The following is a 14,498-nucleotide window of genomic DNA, read 5'->3' on the forward strand; positions in this document are numbered from 1 at the left end:
AAAAAAAAGCTCAAACACTCCTCCAGTGCCGCCCCATGGCCTACGTCTGGGACAAGTCCATCCCGGGAGGCACGTGCGTGTCGACCGAGTACCTCGTCTACTCGTCATACGTCAGCTCGGCGCTCTCATGCACGTCGGACTTTATGCTCGCCTCGCTGCCCATCTTCATGCTGCGCAACGTGCAGATGAACCGGCGCGTCAAGGTTGCCGTCATCGGCATCCTCTCGCTCGGGTACTTCACGGTGGCGGCGGCCATCGTCAAGACCATCTCGCTGACCAAGTGGGGCCTGCTGGGCGACTACCTCTGGGACACGGGCGACATCACCATCTGGTTCACGGCCGAGATCTCGGTCGCCATCGTGGCCGGGTCCATCCCCTGCCTCAAGCCGCTGTTCAAGCGCATCCTCGACTCGACCCGCCGCTACGGCAGCGGCGGCAAGTACGGCAGCGGCCGGACCCCGCCCGGCTACGTCTGCAGCTGCGGCAAGCCCGCGCCCCCGGACGCCTACAGCTCCGGCAGCCGCCAGAAGGGCAGCGGCATCGTCGGCAGCAAGCAGCTGAGCAACAACACCATCGGCTCCACCGGCAAGAAGCGGCGGACCGCCGACCCCTACGACGCCGAGGACTACGACGGCTTTGAGCTGCAGGTCTCCCCCGGCGCCGCGCCCAACGGGCCCAGGCGGAGCGCGAGGGACCTCGAAGCAGCAGCAGCAGCAGCCGCCACCGCCGCCGCCGCCGCCGCCACCGATGGCGCCCTCAACATCACCAACAGCGACGGCGTCAAAGCCAGACGCTTGACCAGGATCGGCCCCTCGCTCGCGGTGAACGAGACGTCCGTGACGAGGGGCCGATACTCGGACGAGGACATCATACTCCAGGGCACCGACGGCATAGTGAGGACGACGCAAATCACCATGACCGTTGACGACGCCAAGGAGAAGAGCGTGAGGGACATGGTTTGAGTGAGGAGGGCTATGTGAGACGATACAGGATAATGAGACCCCGAGGTCCGGGATCCATGCATATTTTTACACCAACCGCTATTATGCGAAGCAGCTATTCTGTTCTTGCTACCTTTTTGAATTTACCTTTTTTGTCCTTTTTCTTTTTTTTCTTTTCTTCTTTTTTATCAAGTTTTTCATTCAACACATGTCACCTTGTCTTCTTCTGGCCAGCTTGGGCTTTTATGTATTAGCCTCGTTTTTTTTTCTCCTGTATTTACGTCTATACCATACCATTTCCATTCAGCCCTTGCGTCTTGCTACCACAGATTTCATGCTTTGTTTTAAGAATAAGATTAACCACCACCAGAACTGGAGCTCTGCGTTTCTGTTACATGTGAAGGTAGCGCTACTCAACTCAATCAAAAGCCTGTTTTTTTTTTCTTTTAGGCGAGATCCCCTTTGTTGTTATTTTCTCAATGGTACACCCATCCCGTTCATCGGACCAAGAACCAACTTTGACCGTTTCAAGGCACGTCATAAAAAAATCAGGTTCAGACGCATACTGGGGTGTGGGTCTGATGATTAAGACCTGTGTAATATAGCCAAGGAATAATATCCAGAATTTTAATAAAGTTTAGAAGGGGTATGGGAGGGCTTGCAAGGGGTGGGGGTGAGGAAAGAAAGAAAGAAAGAAAAGAAAGAAAAAGGGGTCAGTGCTTTTTTTTCCAACGATCCCAACTGCTCTTGGCAGCTCCATTTCTGTCTCGGTATCGGTTGGGACCAAATCCCCGAGTCCCCCTTTTTTTTGTGCCTTTTTTTTTTTTTTTTGTTTTCTCGTTTCTTGCTTCTCTCCTTGAGGAACTGCATCTCATGCTAGCGTCCTTATGGGAACAGATCGTCGGGGTCTCGGGCTGATCAAAGCGATCAGCAAGGGAAACGAAAAGTTCTAGCCCGAGCTAAAGGCGTTCGAACTGCTGTCTGATGCTTAAGTCAACATTCAAAGTATGATACTGGGAGACAGAAACGTGGGTTTGCTGGCACATCGTGGCCCAGTCTTTGAAGCGTTTCAAAAGGTCTCTCAAAAAGGGCTCTCAAAAGACGAAGCCTGCGCGTCTCCTCTAAACCGATAGTCATCTTTTTACGTGCCGATATTTCCGGCAAACCACGCAACATCTAGAAACCCAGTCCTTGAGGCGTAGTCGAGTCAAGGGGATTCCCGGTATTTCTTGCCGCGGAAGGGGCCGCCAGCTTCTGTTCGACTAATCGTGTACACACAAAAGCAGAACAAACCCCCTGAGCTGGAAATGAGAGTATTGGTCGCCTGGCGATAAAGGGATAGTTTCGGCGGTGACGCGGCCCAGTAGACGAAAACTATGGCAGCTGCGGGGAACGGTTTGGCTGGGAGAGTCCCGAACATGGGTCCTTGGATGGCAAGGTCAGTACCGTGGTTGGCATGGTGCGTCGCCGACGGATAAAGGAAATTTCTTCTTTTTTTTTTTTTCTTTTTTTTGGTACCGTTTAGGCCTCGTACCTTTGTGCTTTACCATTCATTTGCCATGGCCGGTACCGATTTCTGTGCATCACCGTGCCTAGCGTCACAGGGACTTTAAAAATTTATTTCCCGACCGCCTCTAGAGCCTCAACTTCCCATATCTTGCCTCTTCACAAGGGCAAGTCTGGGCCTTTGCTTTGAGGAAAGCTGCCGCTACCAGGCAGAGAGTTGAGATTGTCGATAGTCAGAGGCGTGTTCCATGTGAACACATTCTTCGCTCGCATGGTGCCCCATAAACATATCCTGCCACGCTTGTCATGGTGTCTGTGAAATGGAGGACCTTTCAACCCAGGTCTGTTCGAATAAGTATCTGGTCTCTATCTACTCAGCGTCCCGAGATGACTTGGCCTCAGACTGCTGTATCAAATTTGGTCGGCCTACCCAAGTAAGATTAAACTTTTTTTCCCATGCCATCGTTCGGTGTCGATATCTGTCCTTAGCTCATCGTCCCTGCATCAAGCAACCCTGGCCAATAACCCGACCTTTTTTTTTTCTTTTGTTCGAGGATGAAAGGCCTTTTTGCCAGTGTAACCTTTCACCTTCACTCATAGTTCGAAAAGCAACGCAAAATTGTAGGACTTTTAGTTGATGCCAGCTCCGTCTAGACTGGTGAATTCAAGCTGTTGAGAAACTTGAGATGCTCATAATAATTTCGAGTCATTTCATGTGTCCCCTTTTCCGTCGACCGCTCTAGCGTATAATTATACAGTCAGCCAGACTTGCTGATCAAAGGGGCTTTGATGGGGTTGAACGTATGCTCACCATTATTTGGGTTCATTCAGACCCTACCTTGCTTCTGGCTCCATGCGGCTGCCATATATCTTGCTCAAGCCTGGCAGTTCACATCATCCTCTACCTTTATGTTTTCTCAGTTGTAAGAAAACCAAGGTCGTCCAACCCAGAAAAGACCACTGGGGGTTCTCGATCGGCTCACTACGCCGAAGGAAGCCAACGAGTCACCGTGATTACGACTTGCCATCCACCGGTTTCTGCATCTCGTATTTTTCTGGCCTCAGTGTATGAGCCGCATTCAAACCTCGTGTGTTCGAGGTCGGGGTCAGAGTAGCAAGCGCACTCGGAGTCCACGTCCCGGTCCTCCTCGGCAGAGTCCAAGTCCCAGTTGAAGCCTGCCTTTTCCAGAACGCTTGTGAGGGGAAACTCGCAACACATAAGGATCATCTCTTTCCAATAGAGATCCTCGGATCTGTAGCCTTGAAGAAAGTCAATTATGTCCTTCCAGGGCTCATTTTCGCCATCTTGGCTTGTTAGAGTGTAGGTTGTAAGAAGGGCCCGAGCTCCACCCTCGAACTGAGGCTCCCAACGCTCGTGTATCAGAACTTTCTGGCATTCCTCCATGCAATGGTGTCCGAGTCGCAACTTTAAACGGTGTTCCTTCTCGATATAAGAAGACGGCACACCGTATCGCTCACCATACAGCCGATACAAGTGCACAAGCCTGACGAGGCGCAAATCCAACGTGTACCTGACGCATTCGTCTGAGGGCAGCTGGAGCTGGGCCGAGCTAGGGTCTAGGTCGCATTTACCAATGAACTGAACAGACCCGTCTTCCTGAAGCTTCCATCGGTGAAGCTTGATGCAGCTGGCGCACAAGTAGTAGCCTGGCAGGTCCCTTTCCAGGATCTGGAGCAAGTTGTGGGTGACGTTGAGTGCTCCGCCGAGGTCTTTTTTCGTCACAAAGTACTTGCTGTAGAGCTCTTTGCATGTCAGGCTTACAGAGATCTGAGAGGATTGTGGAAGCCTGGCAAGAACCTCGTTGCAGATCTCGGGTGGCAGTTTCAGAAACGCTGGCCTGGGTTGTTCAGGTGTCGGCGCAGGAAGCTTAGGCCTGCCGCCGTAGAGAGCGCCAATCTGATACATGGGAAAGAATGTCAGAATGTGCTCAAAACATGTGCAACAAAATGGAAGCCGTATACCGTTTGCAAAAGTCCCATGTTGTCACTTGCGGGTGAGGTAGAAGTGAAATGATGGCTGGTGCGGGTCTCAGTCTAGGCTAACTTTCTTATAGGCTGTTCGCTTAAGAGAGGCCTAGATGAAGAGGCGGAAAGAGAAAAACAACAAAGTGAAAAGTGCTAAATAATATGCTTTTTCTGTCTGACGAAGAGAGAAAGACATGGAAAGAAGCAAAGCGCGGCTTCATGTGAATTCCTGGGCTTTTCTGTGAGCTTTCTTCGTCTGGTTGCTTGATCAGAAAATATCCTGGATGCACGCTTGAGGCTTCAATCAAGTGGCTGTGCAATTTGCAACCGGTCACGCGGATCCTTCCATCATAGTCCGAGATGTTGGAACTTTTGCAACAGCGCACGTAGACAAGGGCCAAACCCAATCAAAGGTAGCGGGGCAGATACAATTTCAAAAGAGCAACCACAAACATAATTCCCAAAACTCACTGAGCCCAGATGGCAAAACAGTCAAAAAGCGTTGACGCTTCTATGAATTTCAAGAGAAACGCAGCTAGCAAAGTATGCTTCCATTGTATAGCAAAGGAACTCTAATATAGACGGATAAACTGCACAATAGGCCCTGCCAAAAGTTTTCAAGTTATTTGACATTTGTAAAAAAAAAAAGAAAAAAAAAAAAGAAAAAGCCATGTATGGACGCATACTCTTGCCAGTAGTTTGCATTATAACTTCAGGACAATCTAGGTTCCAAAAGAGCCCCACCAATAACCGGCAAAAGTACGCTCAGCTCAACCACCATGATATGGTCAAGGGCCGCGTTTGCCATAGTGTTGAAATAACATTTTCAATTTGCTAGTTTGGGGATAGAAGAGGGAATGAATTGTGAGACCCATCACTCAGTAAGTCTAAATCTCTCAAGAAATCCCGGTTACTTTACCAAACCAGACATATTCAATGTAATGATGATTCCGACTCAATAAAAAAGCGCAATTAACCTACACCAGGCAAGAGGATGATCAGCCGGTGGCGAAAAGACCCATTGAGACAAAGCCACGATCTTAAGACTATCAAGAATTTAACAATGCTCGAGCTCACAGCCACACAGCCGTCGATGAATCTCAATATCTCTGATACAGGCCCTGCCCCAGAGCCGCCGTGGAAACGCAAAAACACAAACATCTTCTCACCGCATCCCCGTATACGTCGCCCGCCTCGTCGCACACGGCACCAGTTGCTCCCTTTGCAACCTCCAAGCTGTCAGCCGGTGATTTGAGTCTTGACAAAGTCTTGGTCCCGATACCCACTGCGGAGCGGCTCAAAGCTCCGGTTTCAGACAGAGTCCCCTTGACGAGGTCACGAGGCTGAACAGGGCCTCGCTGCGAGACTGGCCGACCCGGGAAGCGTGGTGCGTCTCCCATCAGGGACTTGGTTATATTCCCTTTTATCCCCGTCCGCATGAGAGTTATCTCGGTCCAGGCCAAACCAGTATAGTTTCACAGTATAGTAAGCAGACCTAGTGTAAAGTTGCTCCTCGAACAAAACGCCTCTTCTGTGTCTTATGCGGTGGTAAAAAGGGCTACGCCTCTTCTTCCATTCCTAATCAGATGCGCCGAGTCATATGGCAGGCCGCGTAGAAAGGCGCCAAGGCTGAATAGAAGCTGTCCCTGGTAGTATATTCGCACAGATAAGGCCGTGGTTCTGTTGCGTGCGTGGTGATCTCCAGTGCCATGTCCGGTTTCCGAACATGAGTCGCTAGTGGGCTCATCGTGCTTTCCGCCATCGTCAGCGAGCACTCTGACGCCTTGTTGAAGAACATGAGTTGCTTGACCAAGACCATCTTAGACCATTCGTGACAGGAAAATACCTACAATGCAAGACTCAATCGAGCCTTCACTTCGCATTCCTTGTATGGGACCAGCTGCACCTTCAAGAAAAGCTCAAACAGTGGGAAAAAGACGATGCAGACTCCAACATCGCCCCGAGGTCGGAAAAGGTACCCCACGCCGCCCGGCTTCACCGGATTCACACGGACGGTTCAAAATTGGATCATGCAAGAATGCCGGGCCGGGTACAGGAGAAGAAAAATTCTGGCCGTTTAGATTCAACTTTCAAGGGGTTCATCGGTCTATACAAGAACAACTTGGCCACTCTCAAAGGGCCGATGGCTCAGCTGCGCATGAACAAGCATGTTTGGTATTTCGCAAGTGAAGCTGTATTACGTCCCGCGCCAGGCCATTCTGGATCCGGCATCGTCTATACAACTCTCGAAAAACTTTTGTCCGGATGCAGGCTGCTGTCATGATAAATGCGCGTCCCATCAAGTGGAATCTGTCAAGATTGAAGTCATCAAAGTCGTGACCACATTGCGGTATATCATGGGTATACGCAAGCTTCAGAGGTGCTCAAAAATATTCACAAGCGACTTTCTCTCGTATCTGCTCATAACCACGCAGCTCAGATCGGCCTAGCCATACTACCGGCAACCATCGGCGGATACGCCAACTGTGAGTCGACCGACAAGAAGGCATGCCAAAACGAGTCGTCGAAATCCTCCAGAAAACTCGTCGCGTCGAACCCTACCATCGGATCCCCAGCCAAGACCGGCTGCTGCTGTTGTGATATGGGAAACTGGGCTGGGTGCTGAGCCTGCTGAACTGGCATGTGTTGACGGTGCTGTTGTTGTTGTTGCTGCTGTTGTTGACGTTGCTGTTGCTGCTGGCGCTGCGGCGGCGGCAAAAAAGACTCATAACCCGGCCTGGTCGCCGGAGCTGCATTATTGTCCGTCCCTTCCAGAGCGCCATTGTTCCCGGGTGTCGTCTTGGCCAGATACCATTGCGTCAGCCACCGGGTCTTTTGCAAGTACGATGCCATAAGCGAGCTGCCATCCTCATTGAACCGCCTCTTGTACGGCACTGTTCCCGGCCCTGAAACGTCGTTGGTCCCGCCCATCTCGTAGGCGTCGGCTTCGGCGTACTTTTCCATTATGCGCTGGGCCAGGCCGGGAAAGTCAAAGTGCCGGCGCGCCTCGGCTGCGTCCCAATCGGGATCGTCCATGAATAGCAGCCGCGTCGTCGTCACCAAGGTGAAAGCTAGGTTTGCCGCGGGGAAGATGGCCATTGTGCCGGCCTGGTCGTACGGCATGGCAATGTAGAGCTTGATAAAGTCAACGAGGGCGCGGAGGCAGTGCCACATGGCGTCGGTCCGCTTGCCACCGGGAGGATTACTGCTTGCCGAAGCTGCTTCCAGTGTTGTCATGGTAGGGGCGGGGGACCGGGAGAATATGACTGGCTCGTGCATCGCAATGAGCGATGCATGGCAGTGCATCTTGAGGAGGTCTGTCGAATGGTCCTTTTCAGTCAGTGAGTGCATGGGTGTGCTGCCAAGGGTGTGAGGTGTTGACTTACGTTTACTGCGCTCGTCCATGGCATCGTAGCTGCTTGTGGGTTCATAAAGTTCTCTTCGGATGGCAGTCAGAGCCATGGCAGCCGCACTCGTATAAGGGGGATTCGCGCCAGGCTCAGGTGATGCGCCTGCCATTATGGCATGAGCGCGGCGGACCAGGCACTGCATCTTGACCATGGCCACCAGCATTCTATCCGTGGTATACTCGTCGGCCCCGGCAAGCTCGTTGAGACACTTATCCACAAAGTCCGTATAAGGTAAATGGTGCTCGCGCCGAAAAAGCGTCGTGACCTGCGACGTGACATAGAAGCATCCGAGCAGGGCGCGCATGTCATCGTTGCTGTGGGCAGCCTTGCCGCGTAGGTGCGGGTGACGTCTGAGTGCCTCATTGAGCAGCGAAAAGGGTGCGAGGTTGTTGATGGCAAGAGGCGCCTTGTTCAGTCCCAAGTCAACGACGATACCAACAGCCATCTGTAGTAGTGGCGTCGCTTTGGACTCCATGTAGAAGCGAGAATCGCCCCAGGCTATGAAGAGGAGTAGGGCTTGCAAGAGCTCTAACTGCTTCTCGCCAAGCACCACGACGTGCTCTGCAATGCTTCTCCGGAACCACTTTTCGCCTGCTCGCTGGGTTGCTGCGCTCTGCGGAGCAGCAACAAGCATGATTGTGCGAAAGAGGAAAGGGGTAGCAGCATAAAGCTCTTCCGCCGATAGTCGTGGAGGGAGCGGAACAAAGGGGAAATTGGGAACGTAGAGGGTCGAATAGACATTTAATACTCGCGCAGCCTCGCGCCAAGTCAGGTCAAATCCCGGCCAGAGCTCAATGATCTGGTCAGTCATGTGTTCAGGCATACGAGGAAGTGTCCGGCTCGCGGCATGTTGGCTGGCAGTCCCACTGCTGCTTGTCGCTGGCGAGGGAGCCGATCGGTGGCCTGTGCTATCTGGGGTATCTGGAACGAGATCGTGCTTATTTAAGAAGCCAAGGGATTGCTGCTGTTGGGGTGGGCGGGAAGTTGACGTGGATGCTTTGGCTCTAGATGATTCATCTGCAAGGCCTCCTTCCGAGATTGGAGAAGCAACAGAGTTTGCCAGCGCCGGAACACTTTGTGGGGCGGTATTAGTCTGGTTAAGCAGTTGCTGGCTGGCTGTGAGCAGTGACATGATGCCATCGAGCTTTTGCTCAAGCTGTCCCACGCGTCTGAGGGAACCGTGGGACGGTAGTGTCAGCTGCATTTCGCTCCGAATCGTGACGGTAGGGTCATTGAAGGTTGTTGGAAGCAGGGTTCCCCAAAAGGTTTGTCGCGATAGCCTCAGGATCTTGGTCGGGATATGCATGCAACTCACCTAGCTTGGCCCTTTTTCGGGCCCCTGGGCCTGGCCTCTGGAAGCGTGCATGTTGTTCCAAGACGGGCACACCTGCAATGTTGACACACGAGTGTAAGTTTTGCGGACAACCCCCCCATCGAATCCACGCCATCCAACTGATGGCTATAGGTGACGGGCGAAAAAAAGAAAACAAGAAACGCATGAAGCTTGGAAGATCAGGTGGAAAGACACAGATCGGAGAGCACCCAAGTCAGCACCCCCCCTCCGGGCCCTCCCCGTCAATTCAACCCGAACCCGCCAGGAACAAGACGCAGAGAGGACAAACACCGTACCTTAGACACGGTTCCGCACCGGGTTCTGCTCGCCGTATACACCTCAATTTCGACCGACTACATCTTGCACATGCCCGCGCCCGGAACCGTGACATGTCGGGGGTGTCAACGTCACCCGCTTTGCCACCGTTGGCACCAGAAGCATCGCCATCTCCATCGCGATTGTCACCTGATGTGACTCCCGACGTCGGCGCGTGGCTGTCTGTCATGGACTCATCTTCTCCTCCCGCCGGTGGTTGGTCATTTAATCGTTGTCGGTCGGCAGCCATGTCGAAAGTATGCGGGTTTGTCAATGACATTGATCGCTGGTCGTGGCTTTAGGAGAAGCACCGAGCCGACCGAAACGGGGTGGCAGTGAGTGGAAATGGCTTTCTTCAGCAGTCGGTCAATCCGAAGCATCCGAGAAGAGTGGTGGGGCCATCAGCACAATTGCGGGGCAGCTGACATTGGTTTTTTTTTTTTTTTTTTTTGTTATTTTTGGCACTCTACCATTGGCCAGAAGTAATCATCGCGCATTGAAAATCTCGAGCCTGGACGGACGTCGGACTTAAGGCTGTTCCCGACGTCCCATTTGTGGGTTCAACTTGGCAGCCACCACCAACTGACTGACCCGCCCAACTCACCCAACTGACCCCAAACCGATCACTTTAGGAGAGGTGTGTCTAGAAAACAAATAGCCGCCCAAGCCGCCGCCCACTTCCCACACCCGGGTTATCTTGTCCATCTGAGCTTTCGAAAGTGATCCCTCTGCATTTCCCGTTCTGTAATTGCGGCATATGTAAAAGCATCTCGGTCAAAACGTTAATTGATCAGCTCGGTTCTTCGCTTCCTCATCCTTCAACCATTACCCCCCGCTCATCGCTTACAAACATGGGTTGCGCACTTTACGGATACGAACAATACTGCGACCAAAATTCCAACAAATGACCGACTATGACAGACAAATGATCTTGATCCAGAAATCACGGCATCGATCTGAACGAACGCCTTAGCTGCTCCCTTCTCGCCTCCACCACCCCCGCCACCTCGGCCGGCTTCCCGACCGTCCCAACCCGCCCGTCTCCTCTCAGCCACATGTCCCGGACTGTCGCCCCTTTGTCGGGCGTCCTCCTGCCATCTAATCCACTCCCGTTGCCACCGGGCCACCGCTCCTCGAAGGGAGACCTGCACCCACCCAGGTAGCAGTACTTGGTCATGGACAGAACCCAGTCGGTGTGTGGCACTCTCTTGCCTTCGTCGTCCGGGATGTGAAACCCGTTGATGCTGCCGTTGCCGTTGACGTGTACCGTGTGGCGCCTGTCGTGATAGCGACCGAACTGATCCGGCGCGACACCTTCGATGATGTTGACTTCGTAGTCGGTTAGGCACTTGAGGCACGACCGGACCGCCCCGTAGGCCGGCTCCAGCTGTCGCGGGTCCGCAAACTCGGCCACCTTGCCGGACATGACACGGTAGGCGTCCCACTGATGCGTGCTGGGGCAGACAGCCAGGTGCTCCGAGAAGCGCCCGACTGCTCGCTCAAAAACCTGGTACTCACCGGCCGCCACCTGATCCTCTTGCAACTCGTCGGTTCGAATCATGGCCACCTTGTCCATCAGTTTCTTGGTTCGACTGAAACTCGGCGTCCGGCTGAAGCTCTGCGGCCAAGTGGTGCTTGGCGCCCGGCCGATGGTCTGTGGTCGGTTGGTGCTTTGGGCCCGGCTTGGGGGTGTCGTCCGGATAGTGCTCTGGGCCCGGCTGGTGGTCGTACTCTGTGGCCGACCAGTACTCGCTGTCCGTCCGATTGTCGTTGTCCGGCTGAGTCCACCATTGGTACCAAAACCAAACTTACCCTCTGTGATGGACTTCGTTCTCGACTTGATGGTCGGCGTCGGACCTCCCGGCCGGGGCAACACGCCAATCCGCTTGTACAGGGTCCAGGTCGATGCCACCACCAGTTCCCCATCGCTCGTGACCCGTGCCTGCACGGTCTGCATGACCGCCCAGCCGTCATCCTCTACTCCGGGCGGAGGCTCGTCGACGCGTCGACACATGCGCAGAACGTGGAGCGGGACGCCGCATCGCTCGCCGTACAGATGTCGATTGACGGCCAGACGAGCGACGAGGTAAGGGAGTGTATACCGTCCTAAGCGAAAGTCTTCGGTCTGGCGCAGGCAACGGCGTAGTGTGACCTCCTTGCCCTCGGCGTGGAACGCGTGCAGACGCATGCACCCGTGGCAATATACGTGGCCCTCCAACTCCCGTTCCCACAGCAGAAGGAATGCCTCGGTCGCCAGCAGGTCCAACGACCCGATGGTGGTGAAGCGCTCACGAGAGGCCGCGTAGGCCGCCCGGCACGTCACGGCGAAGCACATGAGGGCCAAAGGCGGCAACTGCGCGGCTACCATCTGTAGGAACTGGGATGGCATGTGGGACAGGCGGGCCGGGTTCTTCTTTTTCCTTGGTTTCGGGGCCAGAAGTATAGGTTTCTGGGGAGGCATCATAGGCATGGGTATGGGCAGCTGCTGCGCTGGGACCGCGGCGTGGGACCGCGGCGTCGCGGCGACCGAGGAGTGGCCGGAGACGCATGCCTGTTCTCTCGATGGCATAGGCTTCTCAGCTGACATTGGATCTCTCGCTAGCAAAGGCCTCTCAGCCGGCATTTGATCTCTTGACGGCAAGGGCCTCTCAGCTGGCATTAGCGCATGTCGGGGGGCGGGGTTAGCAATCGGTTCCTGTCGTATTTTCGGCCCTTCCCGCTGTTGCTGGGCGAGGAGATGGTTGATCGCATCTTCCCTGGTATAAGTCTCACGCCCATAGAGTCCGGACGGGAGCAGCACTTGGAGGCTGCGAGATTTTGTGAGAATATGCTCACGCCGCTTGGGCTTCAAGGCCGTCAGGGAATCATGTTTTGCTGAGCCATTCGGTGGTGTGTCGGGTTCTCTGAGCAGCTTTCGCTGTCTGTGCCGCTTCGTCTCTGGGATAATGAACTGCAACGCCCAGATGGCAAAAGCTATTACCACTAGTTGCAGCATTGCCGAGGATATTTTATCCTCAATCAAGTATAACCAAGCAGCGGCCACGCAAGAGTTGATGAGCGGGAAGGATTGTTATAGGAGGACTAATACTCTCTCGGGCTCGTTTGCTCCCATTTTTTGCCGAGTGCAAATACGGGCGTTGCACTCCTTTTCCGACTGGCAAATCACTAAATCCCAAAGGGACTCAGGTCTCATTGTGGAAGCCATGGCAGCAGTGAAGAAGGATAGGATTCCCGGTTGCGGGTGAGGGGTATCCCGAGGATCAGATTTTTGGACGAACTATATCAAGTCTATCTCTGGTGCCCTTGACTCGATTTAAAGCCTTTGGAGTGTGAGAAAACACCAGTTGGTTTTTTTTAGTCACCATCTACGATGGTGAGCATGTTTTCTGCGCGCACTTGACGAGTCGGCTGATATCCAAACTCTTGTACTAATAAGTGCAACGTTCGGCAGAAGTCTCAGTCCTGCTAGTTCCGTGCAACTTGGTGGTGTGCCCATGTTCCAAGTGTTAGCAAGTACTCGCCACAGTGATTGGTTATCTTGTAGTTAAACTTGAGCCCCGGGGACCACACTACCCTGTTTTCCCCGCGAACCTCGGCGCGGGATTGAGGTCCCGGGTGGACGGTTTGTTTTCTTTGTCCACGAAATAATTGCTCTCTATTTCTTGTATTACTGTGATGGGGTGTGATGGGGAAAGGTAGTGGGGTTAGCGTGCTGCGGCAGGCATGTTGTCAGCAAAAAAAAAAAAAAAAAGAAGAAGAAAAAAAAAAAAGGTACAATGTCACAGCCGTGGCTGTGTGTTGTGGCAGAGGTCACGTCGTTTGTTCACCCACATCCCATCGCGATGCTGTCAGCTGCCCCTTGCATGCTACCGTACCTACCCCGCGTATTGCTCAACCCCTGGGCTGGTTACAATGCCTGTCTCTCTTATTTTTTTAGCGGATACGATCTGCTGGCTTTGATCGAAGCTGGACTGGCTATCACGATTTCGGGGAAAGAAAAAGAAAAAAAAAAAAAAAAAAAAAAAGGAAATGTCAAAGCGAGACTTTTTTTTTTTCTCTTATCGTTGTTTTGTCACACCCAGGCTCGTCGGCGCAATCCAGGCAGGAATGATCTCAGCCTGTTGGTAGTGATCTAGGCAACCCTATCTCGTGCGGCACGTCATTATCGTACGGCACAGATTGGAATGAAAGCACGGGTACCTTAATTTGCTGACTGTTCCGACTCTGCTGCTCGGGGCAATGATACGCCGCAGGACCGCAGGACCCGGGTACGTCGCTATGCATCCCCGTTTTGACCATGTTTGTTTCTGTCGCCGTCAGCAAAGAAGGTCTTTTAATCTGGCCCAAAAAAGACTCCCTAAATTGCAAATTTTGACCAAGTTGCATCCGAATTTTCAACGACGATGCGGGGTTTTTTTTTCCTTTTTGTCAAAATTGCACCAGACGACCAAAGGTTTTTGGTGTTCACGGGTTGTCGGCTTACACGCCGCTTTTACCCCGATAAAACCGAAATGGATTGCGAGGAAACGTTGCCATTTTGTTTTGCTTACTACTGCTTGGGAAATGGGGAAAAAAAAATCTCAGCTGAGCCTACCAGAAGTTCAACACCTTAGCTCAATTCTTCCAGTCAAGAGCCGTCATACTACCCAAACCACTGCTGAAAACAGTCAGCAGTTGGCACATACAATTCAAGATGCAACCACTTTTGTCTTGGTCTGGCAAACTAGTCTTGCACAAGATATTGCCAACTTACTGTCCACCGTCGGATTTTGCGTGCCTAATACAGCTCAAAAAAATCACCATTAATGCTTATTGTGCTTGATCAACCTTTGAAGTTTATAATCACCTTCCCTGCCTCGTATATTTGATGCCTTTCCATTGGGTTCACTCCTGACCGAAATAGTATCATCCGTCTGTATTCTTTTTTTTTTTTTTTCCCCCGGCTTCCATCGTTTCCTTTGTCCACCTATCGCAACTACGCTTTCCATATATAGATTACAGACTGAC

At 52.7% G+C, this 14,498-nt stretch overlaps 4 protein-coding genes across 4 annotated transcripts in view; 1 reads left to right on the top strand and 3 right to left on the bottom strand.

Moving 5' to 3' along the window:
• Nucleotides 1-962, top strand: part of PpBr36_02330 (uncharacterized protein) — a gene marked incomplete at both ends in the record, with an annotated part of 1,756 nt that extends 794 nt beyond the window's left edge. Inside the window, one exon of the mRNA XM_029889512.1 lies at nucleotides 10-962. Coding sequence (XP_029754136.1) covers nucleotides 10-962 — 953 coding nt within the window. The remainder of the gene's footprint in view (nucleotides 1-9) is intronic.
• A 2,467-nt stretch (nucleotides 963-3,429) lies between these two features.
• PpBr36_02331 (uncharacterized protein) lies at nucleotides 3,430-4,448 on the bottom strand (the record flags this gene model as incomplete). The annotated part of the gene is made up of 2 exons (XM_029889513.1): nucleotides 3,430-4,365; nucleotides 4,431-4,448. The coding sequence occupies 2 exons, from the start codon at nucleotides 4,446-4,448 to the stop codon at nucleotides 3,430-3,432; spliced, it is 954 nt and encodes a 317-aa protein (XP_029754137.1).
• A 2,421-nt stretch (nucleotides 4,449-6,869) lies between these two features.
• PpBr36_02332 (uncharacterized protein) lies at nucleotides 6,870-9,741 on the bottom strand (the record flags this gene model as incomplete). The annotated part of the gene is made up of 4 exons (XM_029889514.1): nucleotides 6,870-7,750; nucleotides 7,820-9,012; nucleotides 9,159-9,230; nucleotides 9,473-9,741. The coding sequence occupies 4 exons, from the start codon at nucleotides 9,739-9,741 to the stop codon at nucleotides 6,870-6,872; spliced, it is 2,415 nt and encodes an 804-aa protein (XP_029754134.1).
• A 693-nt stretch (nucleotides 9,742-10,434) lies between these two features.
• PpBr36_02333 (uncharacterized protein) lies at nucleotides 10,435-12,486 on the bottom strand (the record flags this gene model as incomplete). Its single annotated transcript, XM_029889515.1, has 1 exon — nucleotides 10,435-12,486. The coding sequence occupies one exon, from the start codon at nucleotides 12,484-12,486 to the stop codon at nucleotides 10,435-10,437; it is 2,052 nt and encodes a 683-aa protein (XP_029754135.1).
• Between the last annotated feature and the right edge of the window lie 2,012 nt (nucleotides 12,487-14,498).

The sequence above is a fragment of the Pyricularia pennisetigena genome, chromosome 3 (genome assembly GCF_004337985.1).
Source record: "Pyricularia pennisetigena strain Br36 chromosome 3, whole genome shotgun sequence".
Taxonomy (NCBI): domain Eukaryota; kingdom Fungi; phylum Ascomycota; class Sordariomycetes; order Magnaporthales; family Pyriculariaceae; genus Pyricularia; species Pyricularia pennisetigena.